Source organism: Carlito syrichta, unplaced genomic scaffold (genome assembly GCF_000164805.1).
Source record: "Carlito syrichta isolate Samal-C Ts95f unplaced genomic scaffold, Tarsius_syrichta-2.0.1 Scaffold307196, whole genome shotgun sequence".
NCBI lineage: Eukaryota > Metazoa > Chordata > Mammalia > Primates > Tarsiidae > Carlito > Carlito syrichta.
This window is the reverse complement of record NW_007251292.1, coordinates 46451-62397: the sequence shown is the minus strand read 5'-3', so window position 1 is coordinate 62397 and position 15947 is coordinate 46451. Positions and strand designations below refer to the sequence as shown.

At 35.7% G+C, this 15947-nt stretch overlaps 1 protein-coding gene across 1 annotated transcript in view; it reads left to right on the top strand.

Moving 5' to 3' along the window:
• Positions 1 to 1031: 1031 nt before the first annotated feature.
• LOC103266464 (gamma-aminobutyric acid receptor subunit gamma-1) overlaps positions 1032 to 15947 on the top strand; it is a 57457-nt gene continuing 42541 nt past the window's right edge. The window contains exon 1 of the mRNA XM_008064099.2: positions 1032 to 1295. Within this exon, the coding sequence (XP_008062290.1) occupies positions 1156 to 1295 (140 nt within the window). The 5' untranslated portion in view covers positions 1032 to 1155. The remainder of the gene's footprint in view (positions 1296 to 15947) is intronic.

Here is a 15947-nt window from a genome sequence, read left to right as displayed (position 1 = left end):
TGTGGGGCGAAGAACGACGGCCAAAGACCACCACGCTCGGCGGCTTCCGAGAGGAGCGTGTCTTCAGGCGGAAGATGGCTGGGCAGGGCGCGCCGGCACCCACTACCGCCGGCGCCTTTGCCCGTGCGGTTGCTCCCGCTGCCGGAGGCTTTCCGGTTGTCATGGCAACGGTCGGGCTCGGCCGCGAACTCGGAGTGGCGCCTCTGAAGTTAGATACCGAGCACTGGGGCTTCATACAGGCAAAGGCCGCCGGAGAGCGGAAGGGAACCAGGATCACCCGTTTCCTCGGTCTCCAGCTCTAAGGTTAAGACGACCTAAGAAAAACAAAACAAAACAAAACAAAAGGCTTGTTTCTGTGTTTGTAAAATGAGGTAGCTGTCGCCCGTCATGGTTCATTAGTGTCATTTTGGGGCGCCTGGCGGGAGAAAAAGGCAGCACATTCTGTCCCTACGAAGGTGGTAAAAGGGGCTGGGAGGGGTGTAGCAAACGTGGTAACTGGGAATGCACGGAGCCTGCTCATTCGCTCATTCGATGATATATTCATCCCATCCCGAGGGTTTCTGTGTGCGGAGCTTCGTGCCAGGCGCTGGGTCTGCAAAGAGGAGTAAGACACCGCTCGCGCTCAACGTTAACAACGATCATTAACAAATATTAATAGAATTCTCCCGAAGCTGGGAGAACCAACGAGACACTGCTACCTGAATGTCTTGGAGTCAGAATTCCAAAGCGGGAGAGGCAAGGGCCCCGGAGGAAGACTCAGACCAAAGGAAAAGCGGGGATGGAGGAGAGGGTTGAGGGGGAGGGGAAGAAAGGCAGCCTTTCCTGGGGAGAGAATCTGTCAAAGTCACTCAAAGGTTTCCCCACGACTGCCAAGCTGCGGAAGCGAAGAGGTTTGTTTTTCTTTTAGAAAAACGGAGCCCTTTTCCCTACTGGGCTCAATATCTAGTAGAGGAGGCCCCGCCCCCTAGACCACTGATTGGCCCAACTCTTTTTAAGATAATTTATGCCTGCGTCCTCTCGGTCTGATTGGCTCCCTGCTCTATTCCGCTGGGAGTCGCATCCTACCTGGTCGGGAGGTGTATTGCCGTCCACACTCCCTTTTCTACTCACCCTAACTCGGCTGCTGCTGAGGTGGGAGGAAAAGTCTTGTCTTGGATGGAGCTAGTACCGCACGTAGGAAAAGCGATCCCGATGGATTCTTGGAAAGCTTTCCTCTTCTCCCCTTTCCTCCTGTGGAGCCAAAGTAGAGGAGTGAGGTTGCTGTTCTTGCTCCTGATCTTGCATCTGGGAAACTGGTGAGTATTTCAACGACTCAAAACTATTCTTTGATGTGTGCCCCTTCCCCCTTCTTTCCCTTTCTTTTGAAGACTATTCTAAGTTCGGTAATTTGCATCCCCAACACCTGTGCGATGCTTACAGTCATCTTATTTTCTGATGAGATCTATTCACTCTCAGATAGAAGGAAATTTACCTATTTCTGAAGCAGGGAGGTTAGTTCCGTTGTCTTTGACTTCAAGCAGAGTATAAACTAGTAAAGGTTCAGTGACTGAGAGGGTGGGAGGAGAGGAGATGACTTTGCTACTGAATGCAATGAATGAATAGGACTGAGGAACTTTCTGAATGAGTCTGCATTTTGAAGACAAAGTTATCTCAGAAACTTGTTGTTACGCAGCATGGTGTGTATGATGCTTTTTTGTATATAATATTGCTTGTTTTTTCCTTTTCCTTTTTGGTAATTTTCTGAAAGTAACCAATGTTTACATAAATATTATAAATCTGGCTAAAAAAATCTATCAGCAATGAAAGTGTATAATACTTAAGTAAAAAAAACCACGTATATTTTATTTGAACTGGCTTTGAGGAGCTTTCATTTTAATTGACTGTCCATTAGAAAATTTAAAAATGTATGGGGAAATGAATGTCTTGGCTCTGTGTGTGTGTGTGTGTGTGTGTGTGTGTGTGTGTGTGTGATATTGCCAATCACAAGCCTCCAATTTAACAGGAACAAGACTGGACTAAAATACCCTTCAATAAAAGTTTGACATCATTCTGGCAGAAAAATAAAATGCTCAGGTAGCAGACCTGGATTGTATGTAGGAGAGGTAGGTAAATAAAGTTAAAATATATTGTTTAAGACATAGACACTATGAAGGTCTGGAACACACTATTCATGTTTCTTCTTTCAAGTAAATGTATTATTGTATTATATAATCCTGTATAAAACTCGAGAGTAAAGTACATTCACTATGAAGATATAAACATGCCTGTATAACTGCTTGTATCATTGATAAAAATAATTATTAGTATAAATTTTAGTATAAAGCTAGAGTGAATATTTTCTGCCATTACCATAAGATAGAATAACTATGCTTTCTCTCAGAAAACAGAGGTTGAATTAAAGTATGCTAAGTAATATTAGACTTGCTGAAAATTTAGGGGCACTGAAGGCTTCTTTTTAGTATTACAACGTGAGGTTATTTACCCTTTTTCTTTAGAATCTTTAATGTTCTGTATAGACAACATACTACTGAGTGAATTGTGTTTTATATATGTTGTGCCATAGTGGCTTATTTCTTTATATATATCATAACATTTTATTTAAGATACTTAGGTAGAACACATACATTTACAATATTACAAAAGTAAAAACAGGTATACCCAGTGGTTGTCTGAAATAAAAACCTGTGTACTCTTATCTTTAAAAGTGCACGTTGCCCTTTTAACCAAATAGGAAAGCTGCTTAGTGATGAGCATATTGTCTATCCAAAGAAATGTTTTGTTTTTAATAAACAATGTTTTCTTTTTGAAGATATTTGTACTTATGGTCATTGCAACTGGCTTCAGAAGTCTTGTTAAGCTCTCAGAGATAAAGAGATGTGTGTTGTGAATAGAGAACAACTTAGCAGTGTGAGATATGGTCTCCTGTGTCAAGGGTCCTTAACTTCCCTGAACACGGTATCTTCATCTAAGGCATGAAAGATACTAATAGATCATTTATACTTTCTTTGAGTTTTTGAATTCAATACATCTAAGATTTGAACTGAAACACAAAATAAATCAATGATTGCTTCTCTGGTTTTTCTTAGTTTTCAAGAAAGAAATTTTACATGTTAATGTCATGTACGTTTTTATCATATGTATGAGTAAGCAAGATAGGTGTTATATGGTTAAAATTAATAAATACTTAATTTACAACAGTGATAGATAATCTGAATTATTCTGACCAGTGAATAAATACATATTAAAAATCAAATCTATATGTTATTGTTATAATTTGATCTTTGGGCCTCATTTATGAGAATTCATGTCTTCACTTTTGAAAGTAGCTACTGTTGTAGTAAACTTTTCATCCCTTTAATTAAGTTGGAGATAATTGATGTCAACATTTACAAACCTTGTACTATCATATTTCCATCTCCCTTTTTACTTCTTTTGAAATAGCTTTCCAAAACTAGCCACAGATGGTTCTGTTTGTAAGAATTTTGATGTTTTATATTGGTTTCTAAACTACATCTTCAAAGTCATCTGTTTGAAGATTTACCAAATTGAAAGCTATTGTTTCTTATAGCTAATCAGAGGCAATGCCTTATTTCCTCATTAGTTTTCATCAGGAGCATAAAGGAGAGACATTGTATTGATTTTTATATTGCTGAACTCCAAAAACCTGTCATTTTGTAACTAAAAGCTGTAGTGTGGCTTTTGTGTTTCATTCTCTAGGATACTCTATGGAATCTTCACAAGTTGGTTAAAATCTCTTCAGTTTGATTTGACTTCTTTGCTATGTTGAAAAAATAATTATAACCAAGTTTTGAATAAGAATTTTAAAAGTGCTAAGTGCTCTGAGGTTTTAGTTGCTTTAAAAAGTAACCTACGGGAGGGGGATGGGATTAACAGTAGCAAATATCTGTCTGGGGCTGGGAAAACACCTCTTATCAACAGGGTGTCTGAATGAAACGTAATTGTACACCTAACCCTTAACTGTACCCCACAAAACCATAATAAAAATACTGATTAATTATTAAAAAAAAATATATATATATATATAAGTAAATGAAAAAAAAAAGTAACCTACAATAAGCTTGAACCAAATGTTGTTTTGAGATAGGTCAAGGAAAATAACTTTTTTTAAAAAAAAGACCATTTATATGAATCAATAATCATACAAGTGGCATTCAATTGCCCAAGTGAAAATGTGCAAATGCATTAGCTCTTTAAAAGACATGATTTTCAAGTAATTTCAGTAATCTATTTTGTGGGAATGGTAGTGAACTAATGATTTTTTAGGTTTCTGGATTTTTGGCTTAATTTTCTGATAAAACACTGATGGTAATCATGAAAACTTGAGATCAAACTCACTGACTAATGATGTTCCATGATAATTAAACATACAAAAGACTGAGAGGAAAAAATTATTTTGAAGCTAAAATGCAGATATCCTAATTTATAAAACTCCTTTGTAGAGAGTCTTAGGTTACCCAAACAAGCCATATCTTTCTTCCATTCTATACTATGAGGCATACTTTGGCTAAGCAACAAAAGAAAATGTTGATATTTCCTTCCAATATTAAAGAGATTAATCAACTTTAAGGAAACTATAATGAAGGTGGAGACCCAAAGGTAGGAAGACAAGGTAGGATTGAAAGCTGAAAAATGGCTCTGGAGATACCGAGAAAAATGATTATCGAAATATGATAAATGGTTTCCATGAGGGCAAGGGGAAGAGTGAGCTTCAGGAGAAAAATTCACAACGGGCAGAACCCTGAGTGAGAATCTCAGACTTTGCTTTCAGATCTACGTTCTAGTTTCAGCCCCACCATTTCCCATTCAGGTGATTTCAGACAAATCTTTAAGGCAGACAGTCTTCATTTGGAAAAAGTGAAAAAGTCATCTCTATTTCCAGGTTGTCTCAAGATGAAGAAAGAAAATCTGTGCAAAGAATCTAGCACTTACAATTTTATCTGAAAGAAAGAAATAACAGACATTTTGTGGAGCCACATTGATTCCAGTATGATGTATCCTAGTTAAAGTTGTTTTCAATGCAATCGAGTAAAATCCTTGGATTCTTATGTGTTATGAAATATTTTTAGATTTGGGGGAGATCGATCTTTTATTTGTTCAGCAAATATTTACTGAATGCCTGCTGTGTGCTGTACAACTACAATTTACTCGGCTTGCAGTGGTGAGTAGGGCATATCTGAGTATCTCTAAGTGGATACAGCAGATATAAGCTACCCCTTTGGAGCTTACAGTTATTTACTGCTAAGACCTAGACTTATGGTGTTCATCAGAAGAAAAGGAACTACACCTTCAGAACTCTAAAGATAAACAGAGGGGTCTAAGCTTTTAAGGACAGAAAATGCTGATGGAATGGATCATAATCAAGGAACAAGAAGCAGAGAGCCCCGAGATTTCCCATCAACAATACCAGAACACTATAAGGAAAATGCCTCAAAAATTCTGAAGACTAGAATTCAGCCTAGAAGGTTACACTTAGTCAAATTACCAATCAAGCATGAAGGGAGGATATAGCCTAAATATTATTATTCTCCCTATTTTACAGATGGAAAAATAGGCACAGAGTTTTAGAAACTTATCATCTTGCTGGCTGATAGGTGCTGATTCAAGATTCAAATCCATGTGTTCTATGCCCAGAGCCTGTCTTTTTAAATACCAAATCTCTCAGATTACAAATGCAATGAAAATTAAGACTATTCATATGACTGTTGATAAAGAAAACAAACAGGAAGGAGAGGAAGAAGAAGAAAAGGAGAAAAGGAGAGGAGAGAGGAGAGGATCAGAGGGGAGGAAGGGAAGGGAAGTGGAGGAGAAAGGAGGGGGAGAGAGGAGACACAGGAAAAATAGTGCAAACATGAGTTCATCAACAGAAGTACAGTAAGTAGAAAATCTACTCTGTTCCTATCACATACTTTAAAAAATATTATGTGCAGTGCTAGATTAATTATTTTAGGGAAAGCTTTGACGCAATGCAATATTAATTTAGAAAACAATTATAGGGTAGGGAATTAAAAGCAATAATTTTAAATTTAGATAAGTTTTATAGAGGAATCGAGTGACTATCTTATTTTTAAGGATGCCATATAAAATTATGGTTGAATTTAATATGTATGAATGTAGTAGACAAACTATAATCAAGTAGTAAAAGTTAGATGGACCATATTTTCTTACAGTATGAAAGTCCTCTAACAAGATAATGGATGCCTTATCACTAGAGGTATTCAAGCAGAAGCTTGTTAGAGTGTTCTGTGGGAGACAGTTGAAATTTATAGGTTTCCTTTCTATTTTCACACATCTCAGGATCCAAGTTCATGGGTACTAAAATAATTGAGCCAACTGAAGTCCCATGTTTCAGGAAATAACTTTAGTTATTAATTCATTCAGTAAACATTTATTGCACGTTATCTTTCACTCAAATATTAACTCAGTGTTCACTGAAGCAGAGTTCTGGGAACTGGATACAGTGGTAAGCAAGACAGAGTCTTTGTCCTAGTAGAGTTTGTGTAGCATAAATAGGACATGCATATATATAATGCTATATATGCCAAATGCACATGATAGAAAAATCAGAGTCCCTGTTTCCAGTGAACTTAGACTCTAGTAGTTTGTGTTGAGATGGCTTATTAAAATAAGAAGTAAAAACAACAAAGTGCTGTATTTGCTACTCAGAATTCTAGATGACAGTGGGGACACTAAGGAGGCTGCCATCAGTTGGAATCCTAGGAAAAATTGTATGTTCTCAGCTGTTATGGGCAGAAGTTTAGGTTGGTGTTAATGACTGGAGAGAGAGAGAGGACAGAGAGAGTAGTGAGGGTAGGGAGAAGAAGGGAGAGGAGAGAGAACATCACTATTCTGTGGCAGATACATGGTCTCACAGCAGTTTGGCAGGCTTTTTGAAAACTATATTTTTATATCTTTTAGGCAGTCCTTTACTCTGGTTATCTAACATGTGACATTAAAGAGCAAAATCCTATTAAAGGTGATATGATTTAGTTTAATAGTAAAATTCTGAACTGTAGGAACCCTTTCCTCCCGGGAACAATGTCTTCTGAGAGTTAATGTTTCTCTTTATTTTTACACAACTATGAAGTGACTAAGAAGTAATAGAGACTGTGCTATGAAATAGAAATGCAGAAGTAAACAATGTAGACCTTTCTCTCCAACCTATAGCTGGAAAGGGCAGATCAGAAAGTCTATGGTTATAATATTGTAAACTTAAGCAAATATTTAAATATTGGTTAGATCAGGATGTGATTTGGTTGTTCAGATAGAATTTAGGCTGCTAGAATCAAGGATTCTAGCCACTAACTTAATCTTTAAGTATATTTCTAGGACAATTACTAATGGTTGTATAATATGCACAATATACTCAGCATAGAGACAACTATTGTTCACCTCTTGGTCATCCTAAATGCATATAATTATCAGAATAATTTTCCAACACACGTAGTAGTGTCTTAAGTAAAGATTATCTTTCCTACAAAACAGTCATGTTGACGTCCCCAGAGTAACCATGTTGTCTAGATTGAATTTAAGTGTTAACTTAGACATCTGTATTCTATAAGCTAATTTGTTACTCTGTAGGTGGCTTATGCGTGTATATTTGTTTCTGGGACTTCCTTGACACTGAATAACAGAAGTAACAATTCATTTTTTAAAACTTCAAATTGTCATAATAGGAATAGACTGGGGTGTTTGTTGGTTCCATTCACTCACCTTTATTCTCTTCCTTTTGAATTATATGGTCTAAAATGATACTTATGTCAATAAAAATATTATGCTCATTTTAAGATCCCAAGACTTAAGAAAAAAAGGTATATGTTTCTGCATTCAGAGGTACTAATTCTCATTTCTTTCTTCCACTTTTCAGGTCTTTTTATATGCATTATAATTTAATAAGCCTGAATAGGACGCCTTCACTTTTGGTCAAATTTTTAGCAGCCTTGAAGAATTTATCTGATGCATTTAAGTATCAAAGCCTTAGAGAATGTGACTGTCATAAAGAGTTGTTTTGCTTCTAATCTAATTTACGTTCTATCAGGCTTTGTAGATGTAAACTGACGAAGGAGAACTTGGTGTTAATTTTAATATACTCTCTACTCAGTGGCCATTTTTAAATAAACTATAATGAAAATTACGTTTTCTTTCTCTTCCTCCAAAAAATACTCACATGGAAATCATGCCAAAAGGACATTTACAATCTCTGGGCATTTATCAACCCTTGGCAAACTATTCATTAACTATGTGGTTCCTAGTTTTCTAAACTCTGTTTTAAAGAACAAAGTTGGCCTGACAAACATAGTAAATAAACAAGACAAAATAAAAAATCCAAAGGTTGTTAAACTATATTGTTTTATTAGTAGTATCTGTTGCTATATTAAGGATCAATTAATACACTATACAAATTTCAAATCTACAACCAATGATATTTGAAAAATTGTTTCATAATTTTCTGTTTTTATCCTTTTTCTAAAAATATACCATTGTACTAATTAATGTTTAAACACTTATTTTGATTTTATTGTCCCTTTTCATTAATGAATCAAGTTTTACATTTTTATATCTAATCTAGTCAGATAAACTATGCTCTGATAGGTTTAGGGATTGTCTAGACTCCTTTTTAAAACTAACAGTGGTATTCTCTGTGCCAAAACCAATGTTTATTGTCATTGGTTTCCTAATTGGATGCAATTTTGAAAGGTGCTATATCTTCACTCTTACTAAGGAGACTTTATAAAATAAACTATAGATAGAGATACATTTTATGCTTTTCTCCTAAATTAATTTTCCACATTTTGTTTGTTTGTTTGTTTGTTTGTTTTGAGTTGGAGTCTCACTCTGTCGCCCAGACTGGAGTGCAGTGGCCGCTCCCGGCCACCGCAGCCTCGACCTACTGGGTTCCAGCGATCCTTCCACCTCAGCCTTCCACGTAGCCGGAACTACAGGCATGCGCTACCACGCCCGGCTGATTTTTTGATTTATTGTAGAGATGAAGTCTCACTGCCCAGGCGGGTCTCGAACCCGCAGGCTCAGGCAATCCACTCACCTCAGCCTCCTAAAGGCACAGAATTACAGGCTGAGCCACCGAGCCCGGCTAATTTTCCACATTTTAAATTGTGAAATCATTGATATATAATCCAATTCATGCTCTATTCTGTAGACATAAGTTATTTTGCATTTTAAGTTTTTTTACTACAAATAGTTTAAACGTTGTTTTTCTTTATTTATCTTTTAAATATTATTTTTAAGTTGTTGCTGTTGTTGAAACATGGGGAAAAAACTTGTTTTTCATAATACCATAACGTTTTGATTTGCATGGTATAAATATTAAAGTCCCTTATTCCATTCTAGTATCCAAAAACTACTTGGCAAAAAAAAGGGGGGGGGAGCTACTGGAATATACATAAAATTAATAATAATGATGACATCTAAAGAGGATGCAGGGAAGTTTGTGATTTTATGGATTAAAGGTCAGCAAGTCAATAAGATATCTAGACTTAGGTATTTAACTTCACATGTTATTTGCTTATCTATGTTTTTACAACAAAAATATATTCCTTATTAAGATATACAATTTTAATAAGAAAAAAGATAAATGCCAGATAGATGTTGATAGGCTTACTAAAGCTAGGGAGAACCAAAGAACAATGGTGGAGAGACAAAGAGAGAGACACCCATCTTTTGCTTTGATAGTCCTTCCCCCCCCCTTTCCTTAGAAGGATCTGGAATAACATCCTTTTGTGCTGGGGTTGGTGAGTCGGGTGGCAATGAGGCAAAAGGAGATGACCATTTGGTAGCATTAGTCATTGACTTGGGAGGATAAACACAAAATCTGTTTTATTGATTTAAAAAAAAACTCCTTGGCAATTTGAACACTTCCAGATTTTCCCATAAGTTAAGGTAGATATATATATATAACTGTGTCTTTAATACAAATAAAACAAACACTTGTTTTTTACATAACTAACACCAGAGGTATCTTGCTAGATCAATATACTTATTCTATTTCCTGTTTAACAATGGTGTGCTATTGTATGTTCTAGAATAATTATAATTTATTCAATGATTTCATAATAGATTATATCTTTCATTTTTTTCTGTTATGAACATTATTTTTGTGTACATATGTACATAGGTACATGTCTCCAATTTTAATCAATATTGTGAAATTACTTATCATAAAGCAAATTTTATTTTCTACTAATGGTTATAAAAATACCAGTTATCCATATCATCTCCAGTACTAGATATGATCGATATTTTAATATTTTGTCAATGTGATGACTAAAAATTGTTATCATATTTTAAACTTATTTTCCTTTGTTACCAGCAAATATTTTAGCATGTTTTAATATACTTATTGGCCTTTTCCTCTCTGAATTCTTGTGTATCAGTTATGTTATACACGTCTTTATCTATTAATTTTTTGTCTCTAGTCTTGTCAAAACTGTCTTACTCCAACTATGTTAATATAAAATTTCTTTTTTTTACTCTTTTTTTTTAAAGCTGGAATCTCACTTTGTTGCCTAGTCTGGATGGAGTGCAGTGGTACACTCACAGCCACCACAGCCTCCACTTGCTGGGCTCAGGAGATCCTTCTACCTCAGCCTTCCAAGTAGTTGGAATTACAGGTGCATGCCACCACACCTGGCTAATTTTTAAAAAAATTTATTGTAGAGATGATGTCTTGTCAAGTTGCCCATGCTGGTCTTGAAACCCTGGGCTCAGGCATCCTCTTGCCTTGGTCTCCCAAAGTGCTGGGATTACAGGCTTGAACCACTGAGCCTGGCCTTTTAAAAAAAAATTTATTGGTATGGTTACATGTTACCTAAAAAAGGCATTCTTACCCTAAAGGTCAAAGAACTTTTTCAACATCCTCTTTAATCTTATTATTCTTTATTCGTTATCATTTGTTATTTAACATATATGAAATTTGCTGTATAAGAAATATGATTGTATTTTCTTCTAAATGGGCTAATAAGAATTTCAACTCAATTTACTGAATATTTCCTTTTTATAAATTTCAAAACTGAGTAGTCATTTTTATCATACACAAAACTTCTGTACACTGGGAATTTGATTTTTAAATCTTGATTTTGGTTTGACTAATTTCTTTATGTATTGCTAAATAAGATTTTGATTACAGTAACTTTATTTTGTTTTCCTTTTATTCTAGCAGGAAAAAGTCGACCTAGCAATCTCTTTTTAAATAATTTCTTATAAACTTATTTACTGTTACTTTTAATTATAATGATTTCAACCAGTTATATACAACAAGTGAGATTCTGATTAAAGCTGTGTTAAATGTATCAACAATTTGGAAATAATATATTAACAATATTGTTTCATAGCCAAATTGTTTATTTTGTTTTTACTTTTTCTATTCTTAGGTTCTTCAATACATTTTTTAGTTTAATTCACATAAGATGTATACCCTCCCTATTATATTGCCTCTTACTGATTTCGTAGGTTGTGTTGTCATTGTGAAAGGAATTTTTTTATTTCCTTCTGTTTTGATTTATGGTGGATTAATACTAGTCTTGAAAGTTACTATTCTTAAAATTAGTTTTATATTAGATTTGCCACCATCTTTAAATTAAGGTCCATAGTTACAGTTTTTAATGGTTTATTTCTTAGATTCACTGTTATTTTATCTGAAAACAGCACAGTGAGTTCCAACACCAGTTCCATTCATTCACTTATTCAGTGGGCACTTACTATGTATCTGACTTTGGGGCGTGTGCCCAGGTTATCACATTGAATACTTAGACTCTGCCTCCAAGTTGCTTGGAGCTTAAAGAGAGTCATAAGTAAGCAAGCAGTTAACTAAGATACGATATGATCAATATTATGGTAGAATTTACCACTAGACAGTTTGGAAACACTGGTGGGACACGTTCATCCGATAGTCTAGGCTTGGTTCTCTTCTGCCTCCTTAAATTTCCAAAGCATTCCTCTCAATGTGTGTTAAGTGATAGGTTCTGTTTTCTTTCATGCTAATAAAATAATCATAGAATTGACCATTATTTTACTTATTTAAACTCTGGAAGTCTGTATCCATAGCCCTATTACCACTCTTTTACTTATCTTGCTTTCCTACAGCGTATATATATAATAACAATCATTCAGAGCTACACGCCTAGAGAGGAGTTATTGTCCAAAAGAGCTTAGCAGGTAGAATATAAAGGCAAAAAGAAAATAATTTTTTTTTTTTTTACTTTTAAATCTCAGTGCCTATACCTACCCTTTAAAAGCTAACTCTTAACGGAAAAGGGAACTCATATACACTGTTCATGGCAATGTAAATCAGTACAGTCTCTATGGAAAACAGTATGAATATTTCTCAAAGAAGTAAACAAAATAAAGAGTCTTCTCTACTTAGAAATATTAGAACAAGCATGCACTTCTTTCTTGGATCTTGTCACTTCACTACTTTGCTTATGTGTGTCATGATTGTAAATAAACACCATGTAACTTGTGGTGAACATTAGATCACAGGTGAGGACTGTGGGGGCAACATATATTTATTTCCTTAACAAATACTGTTGGATCCGTAGTGTGTAACAGATACTTTTCAAGAAAGTTGGGATACATCCTTAAACGAGAGAAAAAACTGCTTCTGCCCTTTTAGAATTGACATTCAAAACAGGGAAATAGATAGTAAATAATAAGTAGTAGATATATTGGAATTTATGGAATTTTTTTGGTCAAAAGGCAAAATATGATTTAGTGGGGTTGAAACTGTTTTGTCTTTCATCAGTTATATATAAAATTTCAGAAGTGGATCAGGGCTATGGAAAAATAATAAGGTGAGAAATTTGGGTAGCATATTGCAATTTTAAATAGCATGGTCAGGTAGACTTTAATGATTACATAGTATTTGAATAAATGCTAGATTTTGGTGAAATGTTGAGCCACACTAAGTAAGGGGTTGAGGGGAGAGGCGTTTGAGGCAGGATACCAGATTATGGAGGCATTGTAGGCACTGCTTATTCTGAGTGAAATAGGGAACATTCCAACTGGGATGTAGGTTTGGAGCATAGGAAATATATATACATATATATATATATATATTTTTTTTTTCCCTGAGACAAGGTTTCCCCCTGTTACCCAGGCTAAAGTGTAGTGGTGGCATAATCATGACTCACTGCACCCTTGAACTATTGGGCTTAAATGATCCTCCCACCTCAGCCTCCTGAGTAGCTGGTAATATAGGTGCGCATTACCACACCCAGCTAAATTTTGTACTTTTTGTGGAGATGAGGGTTTCACTTTGTCATCCAGGCTGGTCTCAAACTCCTGGTTTCAAATGATCCTCTTTCCTTGGCTTTCCAAATTGCTGAAAGTACAGGCATGAACCACCATGCTCAGCCTTGCCATGACCTGTATTTTAAAATTATCACTCTTGGTTTTGTATTTGATAATAGACAATATTACTAATGGAAGGGGGACTTAGAGAGACTCAAAAGGAGAGTGTTTCAATAACTGGGGTTTTCCTGATGAATTTTACATGTGATGAGTTCTATTTGTGCCACTTACTAGTTGTAAGAAGTTGGGCAAATTATTAAAACCTCTCAGAAATTCAATTATCTTCACTTATAAAATTAGGTTAAAGTTCTTGCCTTGTAAAATCCATGTTTATTTATTCTTTCATATAACAAATAATGACTGAGTGCTCACTTTTTGCCTGGCACTTGTCAAGGCACTGTGGATACATCTGCAAACAACACAAAACTCCCATACTTGTGGATGGGGCAAGAATTAACACATGTTCAGAGCCTCAGCACAAAGCTTATCTTACAAGGTCATTTGAAGGAATCAATTTATTTTGTTTGAAACAAATGTTAAGATTCTTTAGAGCAGAAACTCCACCATATTTTGGTCCTATTTGACTGACATGCTTGGGCCATACTAAACAAGGCAACTGTGAATTGAATGAAATTGTCTTCGGGGAAATGACTGAGCAAAACACGATTCCTCAGAGGGAGATTTAATGACATCTAAACTGAATATGTATGCCAAAAGTTTTCTACATTTAACAAGCAGAATTTTTTTAGAATTTTGGCTTGACCCTGGTAGGGTATAATCCTTGTTTTCTGGCTTAAGAAATGTATATACAAGATATAAACTTATTTCCCTTGGCTATCTAAAACTTCCCTCCATATTATAAGTTTCTTAGTATTGATATTAATTCCATTCTTATTACCATCTTTCATAGAGAATCTTCCCCAAGTATTTCCAATTTACTGATAAAAATATTTTTTGTCTTTGTAATGCTACTTCTGATAAATATTTAAATATTTAATAAATGCTCAGAATGTGAGGAAACCTATTGATTTATCTTCTCATAATTTTTTAGTCATATCTCCTCTAACATAGACCAACATTTATCTAATATATATCAATGAATATTTTGCCAAATATTTAATTAAATACTTATTCTATTATTGATCTTACCTACTACAACTGAGTCATATGACTACTTGTAGAATAGTATTTTGAGAGTAGCCCAATTAAGAAAATAATTGATCAGAGTTATAAAATATTTTAACAGCTTTCAGTAGAGATATTTTTCAATTTGAAAGTTTATAGAACATGAGATTTTTGTAGTTTAAAAATAAACAACTTAATAAGTTAACAGTATATCTGGATAGTACAAATTAAAATAAGACAGGATTGCTGATATCTCCAAAGACATTGTCAAGAGGATTATCATTTCTATCCATTGATCCAAAACTTTATACTTTTGGTTCACAGTCATAACAGCACCTATGAAAATAAGAGAGAGAGAGAGGAAGGAAGAAGAGACAAAGATAGAGTGGGAACTAAGAAAGGAGGAAAGGAGAGGAGGAGGAAGGAAGGAAGAAAGGAAGGAACTGAATGGTGATGAGGAGGTTGTAGATGTCTCTCTCTCTCTCTCTTTCTCTGTGTGTATGTCTATGTGTACAATTTAGAATGATTGCATTGAAATTCCACATAATCAGATTAAAAATAAAGCATTATTTCCTATTATAATGTGTTACCCCAGAAACATATAGCATTAATCAATTATTTTATAAAGGACAGGTATGGTGGCTCGACCTGTAATCCCAGTACTTTGGGAGGCTGAAGTGAGAGGATTGCCTGAGCCTGGGGGTTCAAGACCAGCCTGGGCAACTTGGTGGGATCTCGTCTTTACAATAAATCACAAACATTAGCTGGGTGTGGTGGTGTGCATCTGTAGTTCCAGCTACTTGGAAGACTGAGACTGAAGGATCACCTAAGCCCAGCAGGTAAAGGCTGCCGTGGCTGTGAGTGTACTACTGCACTCCAACCTGGGCGATGAGTGAGACTCCAACTCGAAAACAAAAACCAAAAAAACCCCAAAATATACAACAAACAAAAAACCCCAAAAAATAAATCAGATGTCTCCTGGAAGGTATGTTCTTGGTCTGTGCTGTGAATCTCTATGTGCTGGCATTTATACCAGTAACCAGGATATAATAGGTCCTGACTAAAGGTTTATTGAGTGAATGAAAGAGTGAAATGCTAGTTTTTATGGAGGATCTCAAAGCTCTTGGCTGAGACTTAATGCCCTCCTGCTTTTCCCCATCCCACTTTCTATGGACCTTGGAATCCACCAGAGTGACCTTCTACAGAGAACGTTAGACCAGGTTGCAGGCAAGGCCTCTGCCTTGAGGAGTCTGTGGAGCAGGTGGGCAGTAGGTGTCATGAAGACAGTTGCCCATCATGTGTAAGTCATCTGAAAGACAATGGCGCCACAGCTCCTGGGGAAACTGACAGATTTGGGAGATGCAGGAAGGAAAGTTCAGCATGGTGTTTGACAAGAGGACAGCACGTGGTGACCGCAGCAGATAACAGGATGCAGGCTGGTCTCCGGGAGTCATGCCCGGGAAGAGGGAGCCGGCTGGGAGCATGAGTAAATCCCGCAG